We start from the raw sequence: 16,400 nt of genomic DNA, 5'->3' as shown, positions 1-16,400 counted from the left end.
TACTTCACAAAATCGGCAACGATATATTTTGCATGTTTCAAAAATTTCCCTTCATATGCGAACTGTTGCACAACAAGCAAATTCATCATAGTCAGATCGACCCTTTTTCTTATAATGTCATGGCTGCTTTAAACAAAGAACCTCGTTTTAGATATATGGAATACGAGTCTAGGTAAAATGGGTATGCAAACCCGGGCCGTGGCAAAATAAAAGCCAAGGCAGATCGACAATCGTCAATTCCAAATACGCATTATTTTGCAGCAATATTTACAGCGAATACAAATATACTAGTCCATCAAATATCCTGATATTTTAATGAGATTGGCAGATTAATATCTGCCAATCTTTGTTTTGCCCAGACCAAGTCTTGCCTACCCATTTTACCGGATGCCGGATTACCGGATGCCGAGCCCGAAGCTATTAAACTGATTGAAACACCCATTTCCTTTATTATTATTTTCGTAATAACTCAAATTTGACACAGAATTAGCACTTAATTTTTGCAATTTATATTTTCCTTCCCATAAGGATAATTTATGCTAAACTACGTTGAATTGGAATCAGTAGTTCTTGAGAAGAAGATTTTTAAAAATGCACCCCCCTTTTTCTACAGTTTCAAGGTTTTCTCCGCTTTGAATACAGATCGGACTTTTATTTTTGCAATTTATATTCGCCCTCACATAAGGATGCTTTGTGCCAAATTTGGTTGAAATTGGATAAGCGGTTTTAGAGAAGAAGATCAAAATGTAAAAAGTTTACAGACGGACAGACAGACAGACGGACAGACGGACAGACGGACAGACGGACGACGGACAAAATGTGATCAGAATAGCTCACTTGAGCTTTCAGCTCAGGTGAGCTAAAAATACTGTAAATGGGGTTTAATGCCAATTCAAAATAAGCAAAATTAATTTTTCATGTTTTTTTTTTGTTAGCAGTGATGGTCTAGAGATAATTCTTTTTCAATATTGAAGAGTAAGACAAAATATAAGAAATAACAAAATTTGCTCTGTGTATTGTACCAAGAAAACAAAATATTAATATTTTGAAGACAGCAACACTAGCTGTAGTTGCAAACCGGCAGTCATACAAGTAATTAAATTTAGACTGATTGCAAATACATTGGGATTGTAAAAGAAGTTATCTAAAAAAGAACAGGGGCGTACAAGGCGTTGTATATCCCCCACTTGGAGCAATGAAGACGAAAGAATTTCAATTCAAGTTAGAATATTAATTTTTTACTTATATGCATTGTTTTCATTATAAATTTCACGATGGAAGTCAATATTGTGATTTCATTCTATTAACACGACAGGTATATGTTTCAAAATTAAGCTGCACACCATTTTTTGGCCTAAATCTTGGACCATTTACTGTAAGTTCTTAATTGCAAAATTAGGTATGAATGGATCCTGACTCCATCCTAAAAGTACTTTTATTTAAAGAATAAGTTTATATTGAATTTTATAATTGGTTTATTAAAATGGAGTCTAGACCCATCATGGGTCAAATTTGTGATTTTCACCAAAAACGTTTTACTTTAATAAATATTTTCAAACAGTCTAATTTATTCACACGTACTCTAATGTGTCAACGTAGCTCACTGTGATAAGCAGAGGCTTGTGGTCCATCCTTCTCCATGGAGAGGGTGTTCAAATCGTATAGACGGCATTTTATTTTTAATTCATTTGCTTTTAAGTAAAAGATGTTTTGCTTTTTTTAATTGGATAATTATGAAAAAAATATCTAATACCATTTATATCATGACAACAATAAAGTAATGTGCATAATCTGTACACACAATGTCGGATAAAAACAGGGATAGCACAGATATGAGATCATGCTCTAATGCTTAGAAAGCATTTGTAATGCTTAGAAAGCATCGAATAAAACAAACGAGATAACCAGCAAGTGCATGTATTATTGTATATATCATGTATTTGTCAGAGAATGCAGTTCTATGTCATACATGTACTGATGCACAGTTTCAAATATAAAGATTTTGTATATGCTCATATGCCATTTCAAAATCCTGGGTACGTGGGATTTGTCAGGCCTTGTACGCTCTTGTCCTTTTTGTATGTTTGCATTAATTTTAAAACTTTTCACCAGAGAATTTATGCAAAATCCCTTCTAGTCAAGTTGGTAAGGGGGACATAGTAGCTTTGAAAGGTTAACAGGTAAGCAAAGTAAAATTATGAATCAATGTAAAAATCATACCAATTTAATGCTTTTTTATGTTTCATTACAGATCTGATAATTTTGTTAAGTCTAACCTGATTAAGTTATTAAAATGAATTCAAAGAGACAGAAAAACTTTGTTTTCTCTTCTCATTCTACTTACCAATGTCATATGAAGCTGTAAGGAAATCACTCAGATACAGCGGATTTGTCAGGTTTGGCATCACTTTATCATGAAGAATGGTCAATACTTTCTTGTACACACAGTTTGGTAGCTTAATACATGAGAAAACAATATTCTAAAATATAATTTGATAATATGTTTGTATATGTTCAGGCATGTTGAAAAATCCACATCAAATCTAGAAAGAACAAGAGGCCCACAGGCCTTGATGGTCACCTGAGTACCATAGCCCTTAGATTAACATGTCAGAGAGTTTCATGTTTGCATTTTAATATTTGAAATTTAAATCCTAATCTGAGATTCCTCTGACTGTTATCCCTGCTTTTATCATTTGATGATTGAAAAACATTTATTCCTGAAAATGGGGGTGGGGGTGGGTGGGTTTCAAGAGTCAACAGAATTTCAAATTATCTATACCAAAAATTTGAACTTTAAAGAAACATACAGGCCTTTAATGGTCTATCTCTTATAACATTCAGTTTCATTTATAATGCACACAGCATGCATACAGCTTAATTTTTTATGTATTTGATGCACAGGAAAATAACGAAGATTTCCCAAAATACAACATACCGCTTACTCCACTTATATTGAACTCGCTTATTTTGAAATTCCGCTTATTTTGAAATAGAAATAAATCCCCCGTTTTTGCCTCTCATATTATTTGCATTGATTTCACGGATATAATGAAATCGGCTATTTTGAAATATCGCTTATATTGAAGCCATTGATCGGTCCCCAAAGGTGATAATCAGTTGTTTTTATAACGGTTATATTGAAGTTCTCCCTGGCGGCTGTCGTCACGGTTGGTGACAGTAATTATGCCAGACTGACCGGTTGATATACAAAGGTGTGAATTGATAAGTTCTCTTCATGTGTGTTTTTATACTTTATTAAAAAGTAAAATTTATTCACTGTTTAATTTTTTGTTTTTACGAATACGGATGTATTGAGGCTTGACGTAATATAAAAACCCCACGGAAAAGAAATACCTTATATCCGGACGCTAAATACAAACTAGCCATGGCTATTGATGAAAGAACAAAGCCTAAATTCGAAATAGCTAAGGATTTTGAGATTATCGCGTGTACACTTACGATGATGTACAAGCAGCGTTCAGCAATATTTGAAGCGTTTGAGTGTGGTGATTTTTCTCTAACGTTTTTCTAAAACGTAAAAGAATGCAATCCGAGATTATGATGAGGTTTAAGATAGTAACAAAACGAAACTTACAAAACTTTCGGATATAATTTTAATCAAACTTTCAAGGACTAATGTTCCATGTAATCCGTTTATTGTAATAGATAAATGATGATCTAATAATTTGTTCGGGTTTGGTTTTCTATGCTTACATCGGGATTGAACTTTCAAAAATGGCGGCTTCACGTCAGTCAATTTCGCTTATATTGAAATACGGATATATTGAAATAATTTGCATGGTCCCCTGAATTTCAATATATCCGGAGTAGGCTGTATATTTAGTTCAATACTGCGAAGTTACAATTTACCTTATAGTTTTCAAGATGAAGTTAAAATTGTTAATGGACGACAAACAGCAATTACCCTTAGAAAAATGCATGTTCACTATACAGTCATGTTTGTCTTCCCCCTTCCCAAAATAAAAAGTGCCTCCACTTTTGCCCCATGAGCAGTGAATTTCACAATTGAATAGCAGGACATCATGAACAAAATAATAATAGTTAGTTTATCTCCAATGATTGTGATAGTACAGAAGAAAATATTATTAAATCAATACAGTTTCACTATGTAGCCATATTGCCCTACCCATGGGTACTGATCACGTCCCAAGGGTCATGAATTTAGGGAGAAGGCTTCATAAATATCATGATCATGCATACAGTTTATCTCCCACTACTATGGAATGGGAAAAGATTTTCTAAGAATAAATACATTTTCACTATGGCCATAATGGCCCTCATAACCAAGAATTCAGTTTATCTCCCACTACTGTGGCAGTGAAAAAGAAGATTTTCTTAGATTTAGGGTGAGTTAACCATGCATCAGACACTTACCTTGGATCAGACAACTTTGGTTATAAATATACAAATAAATGTGCATGCGCACGTGTGTTGTTTCGTATATTCCTTAATTAGAACTAATGAACTTTATTATTATCAAGAATATGACAGTCACATTGTCAAAGAAATAGCAATATAGGCATCATAATATAACGTCAAATATGCCCTCATTGAAAATTTAGTTATGAAGATTTTACACTAAAGCTTTATTTGAATGTTGTGCATTTGATTGTGAATTAGTGAAAATGCACTTTCTACTTAAAATAATTAGAAAGAGGTAAGTTTTGAAACAAAATTTGATTAAAATAAGTCCAAGAAATTTGAACAATGAATGTCAAGGTCATTTTTGCTCCGTATGTTCATTTCACCATGGATCGGACACAAATTAACCATGCATCAGACAGTTTTCAGTGCATGATTCCATTTAATAACTAGCTTCCTGACCAGTCAGAAAGGGCCCCGCTATGACAATTAATATAGAGAAGAGAAAAAAACTTTAAATGAATTCCATCCTCTTTATATTAACAATGATGAAAAAAAAATGCCCGGCATAAGATGTAAAGAACTGCAATATATATAAGGTGGTAAAAAAAATAAATATGAAAATTATAAGAAACAACTGTATTTTTAAAAATTTCAAGATAAATCCCGAATGTCCAAAAACTCTAAATAGTAACCTTGTATCTGCATAAAACAGGGATAACCTCATGGTTTATAAAAAAAAACTAAATTAAACTAAATTAAATGTGTATTTAAAAAAGATTTAATCAGGTGTTTTATAAAATGCAATCCTTCAGTGAATGCAAATACATTGTATAACCCAAGGTTGACCTCAACTTCAAAACAAACATCAGTTGCAGACAAAGGTGTTTATTAATCTTCATATGACAGATAGAGATAAGCCTCTAAATTTTCTGCAGCAGGCAAGATAATTAATCCCAGGGGATTAATCCTTTTCTTTTAAATTTACAATAAGATTTTTTTTCTTTCAGAAATGACAGAATATGGGTTATCATCTGATTACCTGTTAAAATTAACAGCATTAAGGCAGAAAATTAAAAAACAAAACAATGAAAAAGGATATCTTAATATATATCTTGATTTTAGAATTCAATAAAATTATCATAAATCATTGTGTATGGTATTTTAACCAAAATAAAGTATGAATATTATATTTTAAATCCATATTTCAAAGAATGTACACAATACTACACATCATTCAAAATTGACCTTGACTTCAAAACAAGGTTCATTTGCAGACACAGGCAGTGCAGTAATTAATCTCAATGTGACAGATAAAGATAAAGCTTAGGATTTTCTTCCTGTGGAAGGTTAATGAATCCCAAAGGACAAATATTGCACAGCCTTCCAAGTATACAATGGTAACATTCTCAGCAGTTATCTCTCTTTGCCCATTCATTCTTATGCATAATTAATTAAGGAATCTACCCCACCACCCCAGCTCCAAACCAGAAGACATAGAGAACTAAACTTAGCATCAATATGTATTTCTGCCTACTGAACTACCATACCAAATTTGAACTTGATTGGGCAACCATAAAAAAAGTTATTAGAAAAAAACCAGAAAATTTGTGGACAGAAGAGTGACAGACGGACGGACAGACAGAGTGATTACTATAGGGCACCCGCAAATCCTTGCGGGACCCTAATAAGGAGACTATGTGCCCATTCCTTGTGATATACTTTAAATGTGAAGTAAAATAAATATTTTTAAAAAATTGACACAAACATTTCCCTCAGATCACTTAAAGTTCGAGTTTTACGGACAGTCTTTTTAGTCCAAAGTTCCTGTATAGGAGCTGGCACGACAAAGAACCCCTCATGATAAATATTCCTTTATACAGAAGCACTAGTCTAAATTCCTATATGTAGATTTGATGATTTACATTAAAAGAAATCTGAATAGCAATTGAATAAATTTATTTTTCCTAACCTTCATATTTTTGCATTTAAACCAAAATATGTTGTTATATATAATCTCTACTGTATTAGTGTATAGCTGCCGATGCTTGGTAAATATTGTCCGATCCATGGTGAAATAGTTCAACACTTCATTAATTTGGACAATATTTGATGTGTGAACAAAGGGAAAAATCAAAAGGTGTCCATTGCATGGTGAAATCACCCCGATGCATTTTCACTAAAAAGCCATATTAGCCCTGTCTTTGGACCTGAATCCCTGACTTAGGGCTCACGAATTTCACAATTTAGGTAGATGGCTTCATGGACATCAGAATTATGCATTTAGTTTTCTCAAATATATATGGGAACAAAGAAAATATTTTCTAAGCTTACATACATTTTCCTTGCCCTTGAACTCCTGACACATGGGTTTCATTAATTTCCCAATTTTGGTATAGGGCTTCATGGACATCATAGCCATGCATTTAGATTTTCCCAAATATATATATTAAAGTAGAGACGAAGACTTTCTAACATTTAACTAGAACTGTCCTGATGGGACTAATACCCCCGCAAGGCTAATTTCAAATTGGACAAATAATTGAATTGAACTAGAACTGTCCTAATGGGACTAATACCCCCGCAAGGCTAATTTCAAATGGGACAAATAATTGAATTGAATAATAAAGATTTGGAACACATACAAATAAAAAAAATTCTAGAATTGTAACAAAAAAAAATAATCTCAAAATTGTCAGAATTTCACTGTAAATACATAATTATGTATAACAGAAATACGTTTACAAATTTATGCATCTGATGCTATTTTTTTTAATTTAAGGTTCCTCGACACACCAAAATTTTATTTTATGGATCGATAGAGAATCTTTTTTGAAACATGATTCCACAAAACAGAGATCAATTTCGGCTTTCAGTTATTTATACGAATTTTTTTTGTATTTTATCAGTGAAATAGGGAAAACTGTTTTGCAGACAAACAGAATATATTAGAGCTTAAAACTTGTTGTCAATTAATGTGTAATATAATTATAAATAAATTCATGCCAAAGATCGTTTGGTCAAGTGTTTAATTTTTTAATTAAAAAAATATTTCTGAAAATCAAAATTGTAATTCTTTAATATCTTTTTAATCTATGGATAACATTTTAAAAATAACATATAGTCACATAAACTATTTACTAAACAATGATATTTTACAAAGAAATTGAAATGAAAATGCGAAATTTTGGAAAAATTGCTATTTATAAAATTTGAACCGATCCCGATTGAAAACAAGAGGCCAATTGGCCTTAACGGTCACCTGAGTAGCATATATCCCATACACAAACTTGTCACGGAGTCTCATATATGCATCTAATTAATTAGGTTTCATACTGGAGTAGAAAAATTATAAATTTGTAATGACGACCACATTTCAAAAAGAACCGTGAAACCAATAATTTTGGTGAAAAACTAAAAGATCTGGTCTACAAAATCATGAATTCAGTTTTCCTTTCAGGTGTGTGGGAGTAAAGAAGATAATTTTTTAACGTTATATGCATTAACATCTATACATCCATTTTGGCCCTGCCCTAGAGTCAAAACCAATCCTTGAGGGGACATGAAAATTAAAATTTCAGTAGTGGACTTCCTGGTAAACATAATTATTAGTCAGTTTTTTTATACAGATGTGTGAGAATATAGAAGAAAATTTTTACACATTTATTTATATGCATTAACAATATATTGCCATATTGCGCCCCCCCCCCCCCCCTCCTCTTCATGTCATGAACCCCTGACCAAGGGGCCATGAATTTCACTATTTAGGTAAAGGAGATTGTGGATATCATAACCATGTATTCAGTTTTTTGCCCACATGTGTGGGAGTAGAGAAGAAGATTTTTTAAGATTTAAAACAGTATTACTATATGGCCATATTGGCCCAACCCTAGAGCATGAACACCTAATGAAAGGGTCATGAATTTCACAACTTTAGTAGAAGCCCTCATGGACATCATAACCATGTATTCAGTTTTTTGCTCACATGTGTGGGAGTAGAGAAGAAGATTTTTTAAGATTTAAAAAAGTTTTACTATATGGCCATATTGGCCCCACCCTAGAGCCTGAACACCTAATAAAGGGGTCATGAATTTCACAATTTTAGTAGAGGCCCTCATGGACATCATAACCATGTATTCAGTTTTTTGCCCACATGTGTGGGAGTAGAGAAGAAGATTTTTTAAGATTTAAAACAGTTTTACTATATGGCCATATTGGCCCCACCCAAGAGCCTGAACACCTAACAAAGGGGTCATGAATTTCACAATTTTGGTAGAGAGCCTCATGGACATCATAACCATGCATTTAGTTTTTAACAAATATATATGGGAGTAGAGAAGAAGATTTTCTAAGATTTAATACATTTTTACTATATGGCCATATTGGCCCCACCCTAGAGCCTGAACCCCTGACCCAGGGGTCATGAATTTCACAATTTTGATAGAAGGCTTAATGGACATCATAATCATGCATTTAGGTTTTAACAAATATATATGGGAGTAGAGAAGAAGATTTTCTAAGATTTAAAACAGTTTTACTATATGGCCATATTGGCCCCACCCAAGAGCCTGAACACCTAACAAAGGGGTCATGAATTTCACAATTTTGGTAGAGAGCCTCATGGACATCATAACCATGCATTTAGTTTTTAACAAATATATATGGGAGTAGAGAAGAAGATTTTCTAAGATTTAATACATTTTTACTATATGGCCATATTGGCCCCACCCTAGAGCCTGAACCCCTGACCCAGGGGTCATGAATTTCACAATTTTGATAGAAGGCTTAATGGACATCATAATCATGCATTTAGGTTTTAACAAATATATATGGGAGTAGAGAAGAAGATTTTCTAAGATTTAATACATTTTTATTATATGGCCATATTGGCCCCACCCTAGAGCCTGAACCCTTAACAAGGGGCCATGAATTTCACAATTTAGGTTGAGGGCTTCATGGACATAATAATCATGCATTTAGTTTTTAACAAATATATATGGGAGTAGAGTAGAAGATTTTCTAACATTTAATTCCTTTTTACTATTTGGCCATATTGGACCTACCCTAGATCCTGAACCCCTGATTCAGGGGTCATGAATTTCACAATTTAGGTAGAGGGCTTCATGGACATCATAATCATGCATTTAGTTTTTAAAAAACATATATGGTAGTAAAGAAGAAGATTTTCTAAGATTTAATACATTTTTACTATATGGCCATATTGGCCCCACCCTAGAGCCAGAACCCCTGACCCTGTGGCCATAAATTTCACAATTTTGGTAGAGGGCTTCATGGACATCATAACCATGCAACCAGTTTTTTCCTCACATGCGTGGGAGTAGAGAAGAAGATTTTTGAAAATTTGGCTTTTTTTGCATATTTGGCCCCGCCTGTGGCACCCCAGGGGTGGTAGAGCCATGAATTTCACAATTTAGATTCTCCTTACCATAGAGATGCTTCACACCAAAAATGGTAACAATTGGCCTGGTAGTTTTCAAGAGGAAGTTAAAAATGTAAAATTGTTAATGCACGACGCACGACGCACAGACGCACGACGACGGACGAAGACCAATTGCAATAGGTCACCTGAGTGACTCAGGTGACCTAAAAAACTGATCCCGATCTGAATTATTTTAAAATTGAAATTTTACAAATAAACTGCAGTTTTTTTCTAAGTAATTGATATAAATTATAAAGTTAGTCAATGACAAAACCATTTTACAGCTAAACAACCTGAAATTTTTGCAAAATTCTGATTCATTCTAACTTTATGTGATTTCGTTCGGGATCAGTTTAATTACAATCGTGATCGGTTCGATTTTAAAATTTTCCATTTATACTTTAATTTCACTATTTGGTTTCAATTTCTTGTTGAAATATGATTCTACCGCAATTTTTAAATGCGAGTAACAGTTTATCTGCAGTTTTTATCCATAGATTTAAAAAATATCTACAATCCTTTTTTTCATTTTCATAAATATTTTTTTTACAAAAATATTTCAAAGTTTATCTGGCCGTTTTTGATATGTATTTATAGATAATTGTATTGTGCATTAATTGATAACAAAATTTTAGCTCTAATATATCTTGTTCGCAGCTAAAACGATGCTTCCGGTTTCTAAAAAAAATTCATATAAAATAATCAGAGGCCGATATAGATGTCATTTTTGAAAAATCATTTCTCAAAGAGAATTCTTCATCGATCCATCAAATAATGCATTGGTGTGTCGAGCCACCTTAATTGTTTTAAATAACAAGAGGCCCATGGGCCACATCGCTCACCTGAGGAACAATAGGTATGATGAAATCAGCTTAATGGAGTCATAATACGAACTGGACAATGTACAATAATACATGTAGATCCTGTATAAATAAAATCCATTTTCCCACCTGGATATTCTTATGTTTATAACCATTAGTCCCTTTTCTAACAGGATGATTTTATAGTCATATCACATGTTGAGTATTGCAGTTCTCAAAAAGATCCTTAACAATTGTTTATCTATGGGATATAAACCTACATCAAACGCTGAACCTTCTTGTGAGGCCGAAGAATTGTCCTGGGGCCAAAGTCTTAACAATTATAAAGAATCATCTGGCTGATTAGTTTCTGAGAAGAAGATTTTTAAAGATTTACTCTATATATTCCTTTGTTAAACTTTGACCCCCCATTGTGGCCCCATCCTACCCCCAGGGATCATGATTTTTACAACTTTGAATCTACACTACCTGAGGATGCTTCCACACAAGTTTCAGATTTCCTGGCTGATTAGTTTCTGAGAAGAAGATTTTTAAAGATTTACTGTATATATTCCTATGTTAAACTTTGACTCCCCCATTGTGGCCGCATCCTACCCCCAGGGATCATGATTTTCACAACTTTGAATCTACACTAACCTGAGGATGCTTACACACAAATTTCAGCTTTCCTGGCTGATTAGTTTTTGAGAAGAAAAACGAAGGTTTTTTTTTTGTTATATATACAAGTACATACTGTACATATACATTAAGACCAAAAAAATTAAGGGAGTTTTCACTTCTTCCTTGCAGAAAAATAGGAAGAAGTTTGAGAAATCATTTATTTGATTAAGTTAACAATGCTATTCACAAATTCAAAATTTAAAATATTGTTACTGAAAATAAATTGGATTAGAAGCATTTCCATAAATGTCAGTAAAAAATCAAACAAGTTTTTTTATTTAAAAAGACAAACTAATTTTTAAAATTTTATTTATTTATGCAATTATACCTTTAATAAAGGAAATGTTTCATTATTTTGTTAGCTTAATGACAAATAAAATCATTCTCTTTCATTCAGTCATAAGACTCCTTTGTTCAGTGTGTTTAGGGTTATTAGTCCATCCCTATGACCCACTTACAACCGTTATGTAGAGGATCTATTCCCAAACGGTTAAATTATGATTATTTTAGAATTTGTTTTGCAAAAATGTTTTTTTTAAATAAGTAACTTATTATTTCTTTCCAATGAGATTTTTTTTTTGCTAGTTCAGGTCCTTTATTTTTATTTGAATATTTTAAAAAAATAGGGTCGGCGGGTTTGTAAATCAAAATTTCAAACAAGAGAAAAGCTATTAATGTGACAGCAAACCGGGTTTTCTTTTATGTGAACTGTATCCATAATCCATGTCAACACGTATCCAGTGAAATGGAGTACCCTATATGCAACATTTTGCAAAAAAATGACCAAGTTCAAAAGCTAGTATTTTTTTCATAAATTATCAGAAATCAAGATCCTAGCATTATGCACACCTCTGATATAAGTACATTTGATCTGCAAAAGAACAACTTCTTATCTTGAGAACTGTAGGAGGAGTTATCCGCACAATGAGGGTACCCTATATGCAATATTTTGCCAAAAAATGACTAAGTTCAAAACCTGGTATTTTTTTGATAAATTATCAGAAATCAAAATCCTTGCAATATGCACACCTCTGATATATGTACAATTGATCTGCGAAAGAACAACTTCCTATCTTGAAAACTGTAGGAGGAGTTATCCGTACAATGAGGGTACCCTTATGGCAGCCGCCAGCCCGCCCACCATTTTCACCATTTTAATAACCAGATTTTTCCGTTGGAAAACCCGGTTAAAAATGCTGGCCTAAGATATATATCTTTAGCATCCTTGATAATGGAGATCAAGCTCTGCATCTGAAGCTACCTCTGTGATTCAATCATTTTATAATTTAATCACCTATGCAAGTTTGAAGTAGTACTATTATCTATTAAACATGTGATCTGTCCCAAAAAAACTTAAAGGAAGTGAACATGAAAAAAATAATTGTTGCTTAATAAATTTTAAAAGCCTTTTGAAACTTAAAAATGAGATCTGTTACCTTTTTGTTTATTTCTATCAAGAGATTTTATCAATTTAACACTCAGTGAAAGGTTTATGGAGGTAATTCATTATTTCCCAGCATGCATCTGTTCTCTGACGTAGATAAGCCACATTGCTGCTGGTGACTGGGTCAATGTTGGAACTACAGTACAGCTCACGAGTATCCCGACAAAAACACCGACCACCATGTTTGAAAGTCCACGCTGAGCGTGGAAGTGTCGGTACCTTTGATCTATTGTTCTCTGTTACGGCCACAGAACGAGAAAAAACACGGTGCGACACGGTGCACCGCGATGCAACACGGACAATAACACGGTGTAACACGTGGTATTTACCTGTGAAAAAAAGGATTTAGGAATAAAAATTATAAAGAATAAAATATTTATTGATGTACGCAAGAGAATCAAAGAAAAAGACAAAGAAATAGAAATAAATAAAATTTTTATGCACGCAATTTTCAGACGTATGCGATTGACACGGTTGATTTTTGTTAATATTAAAAATCAATATCGCCCACATAAAGGTTTGATCAATTAAAACACTAACACTTTCTTTTCCTTTTTAAAATTCAAATAAACGGTTCCATAAGTTTGTGTTTCAGTCCGTTTTTAAACGTAGTAGTAATCGTAGTTACTGTAGTTTGGCAGTTTCAATAGTGCATAGAACCATAACTGTGATCTTTTCTCACTTATACTCTATTTAACGATAACAAATCTAACGGGTTGTTGAAAACAAATGTACTTTCTCTAAATAATATAATTATACAGCTTTATATTTAATATATTTTCAAATTTTCTTTCTTTTATACATATGTGTGATGTACTTGTCCATGTAGTACTGCACGGTACATATTCATAGCGCTAAGAATCCGTGGATCGGTACTTGATAATTTTTTATTTCGTCTTTATAGCAACTTGAGTTTAGAAATTATTTGTGTTCCAAGAAACTACTCAGTATTGCAATAATTACTGTTTGATTGTTTAATGATCGTCATATGAGAGAGAGAGAGAGAGAGAGAGAGAGAGAGAGAGAGAGAGAGAGAGAAAACCAGTATGAGTTTAATTTAAGTACATTTTACTTGTAATTCAGTGTAATAAGTTAGATTTATAGTTTCCATTATATTGAACCCTTTCCCTAAAATTGCGATAGAATATATGCAGTCAGGGTCCACATGCTATCCCTGTCAATCAAATCAGCCCGCGAGATAGACCACGTGCTCCTTCCATGATATGGAAAAAATGTCGTTCTATTGTTTTTTTAAGTCCGCAAAATAGAAAATGTTTAACAATGAAGTATTCAGTGTTTGAAATGTTTAGTTTCTTCATTCTTATACTGCATGCATGAGGGTTGGAATATTACGTTGTAAAATCTCTCTCTCTCTCTCTCTCTCTGTGAAAGTGTGTACTTTTGTGCAATCATTTTAGAATTATAAGTCTAAGAGTTATATTTGTATGAATTTAATTCATTTATTTTAGATCCATGGTTTTAAAAACGATTTCAACACAACGACTAAACATTTGTAAAGTTCACGATGTAATAAGATTTTTCGTTACAATTTCGACGCTATTTCACATCAATAAAGTTGTGTTTATTCTAAATGCTTGCAAAAAGTTACCGGTATTATCTCATTCATCTTTTTAATCAATCAGGTTTTTTTTGGACATACATGTATGTGTACCCGGTACTGTAAATAATTTCTTAACAAGTTAATACTTTGTGAAATTCCCGCATTAATTTTATAGAGTTCCTGAATTGTTTCCCCGGATCCACGCGCCGATACTCTTACGTGTAGTTGTTTATGTACATATCTACAGACATTTTTTTTGTTTGTTAGAGATTAGGAAAAATCATTGAACTAACAAAGTAGCAGTAAGATATATTCAGACCATACACACAACGCGTTGTGATGAGTTACCAAACAGGTGTTCGCGGAAAGGTGTGAATAACGGCATCTCGAGTACACCTGTTCAGACGTCCAAATATACACACAGTTAGTAAATTCCAATGACACCTAACAAGACAGACAATAACACCTGTTGTGTATAGAACCCAAGATGAAAGACAATGTTGTGTATCTGATCAGCTTCCATACATCGCACGAGTGATTTTTTCATGTGAAATCACGAGGCCATTACGAGCTATACGGAAATAAAGTTGAAAATTATTTTATGAAATGCGGGTATATTTTTAATACATGTACAATGCTTAAATATAATTTAACAAGAGTTTGTACAAGTATTTATCTAAAATCTATAATATAAAAGTGATTTTTTGTTTATTTATTGCTACATAAATAGCTGAAGTCCAAATTATTCGAGTCACCGGTAATATGGGGTTGTTATTTACTACAGCACATCAACAGCACATGTTTTTAGAAAAACATGATCTGAAATGTTTTCATTTCTCATTTTCAATTGGTTTAAAGTAAGGCTGTAAATTAATTAATAAATCAGAAAATGTTTACAGATAACAGAAATAAGACGTTTGAGCTCCCGACATTTTAATAGGATCGTCAGTTACAACATCACGTGTGTTTAGAAAAAAACCAAGATGAATTAAATTGATTTGAATTTTGACTATATATTAATTGAATATTAAATATTTTTGGTGAATTTATTTCAATTTATTTAAGAACAAATGAATTAAAAGGTACCCATTTACGTCTAGTTTTCAGATCACAAAAATTAACTTCACGTTGACAGTCCCGACAATTTTCTGGGTCCGTGCAACTTAGGGTCGACATTCTTTTTTTTTTTTAAATATGAAAAGGATATATATGTTTCAACCCTTGTTTAGCCATAATTTCTTTATTTCTAAACATACGCTATTACTATCAACGTCTCAGGTAACGATATCCACGGAGTAACACAGTGGCCACGGAGTTACACAGGCGGCCACGGTGCGACACGGGGCTTTTTCTTGAATTTTCCAATACACATACACGGTGTCGCACCGTGTACACGGTGCGACACAGACCGTTTTCCACCGTGTTTTTTACACGGTGGGTGTCGGGATACTCGTGAGCTGTACTGTAGGCCAGTGTTTATGTACAGAGTTGATAAAAGTTACGAAGAAAAATATGCCTTGATGTGAAGAAAAATTTTGTGTACTGTCATGAGAAGACAAGGATTAAGTACATTTCTATAAATGAACCTCAGATAACTATTTATGATTTGTACAAAAAATGAATAGATAAATTAATTTGTGAAATATAAGACCATCACATTCCAGTTGTTTGTACGGAGATGTGGCAGTCAGTGTTTATATACATAAATAAAATGCTGTTTTTAGATTTCAATTTCAATTAATATAAAATTGTAATTTCATTTCTTTGTGGGGTTTCTTACCGTTACTTTTTATTTAAATGCCCTGGAAATTTTTCTGATTTGTTTTTTTTTAATACATAAGATCTTGATGATATGTACGCTGGTTCTGTTTATGCTGTCAGAAGAATAACAGGACTAAGACACTTTTTAAAAGTCAGGATGCTGTGCAATGCACCTTGTGTGCTCATTTATGTAGCACACATAATGTTCAAACTCATAAACAAGAAATTCCCGAGTGCAAGAAAAAATAGGTCACAATAACACTGATCCACGGACATTCCATTCTAGTTACATGTCACATTAACTGCTGGTGGGAATGCATCATTCTG

The 16,400-nt window shown here is 33.0% G+C and overlaps 1 protein-coding gene across 2 annotated transcripts in view; it reads right to left on the bottom strand.

The window, feature by feature from the left end:
* The window catches only part of LOC128187906 (nucleolar complex protein 4 homolog A-like), a 108,482-nt gene that overhangs the window by 53,743 nt on the left and 38,339 nt on the right, over window positions 1-16,400 (bottom strand). For both annotated transcript variants that reach the window (XM_052858591.1, XM_052858592.1), the window contains one exon: window positions 2,345-2,456. In XM_052858591.1, coding sequence (XP_052714551.1) covers window positions 2,345-2,456 — 112 coding nt within the window. The remainder of the gene's footprint in view (window positions 1-2,344; window positions 2,457-16,400) is intronic.

This window comes from Crassostrea angulata, chromosome 6, assembly GCF_025612915.1.
Source record: "Crassostrea angulata isolate pt1a10 chromosome 6, ASM2561291v2, whole genome shotgun sequence".
NCBI lineage: Eukaryota > Metazoa > Mollusca > Bivalvia > Ostreida > Ostreidae > Magallana > Magallana angulata.
This window is presented reverse-complemented; position numbering and strand designations above follow the sequence as displayed.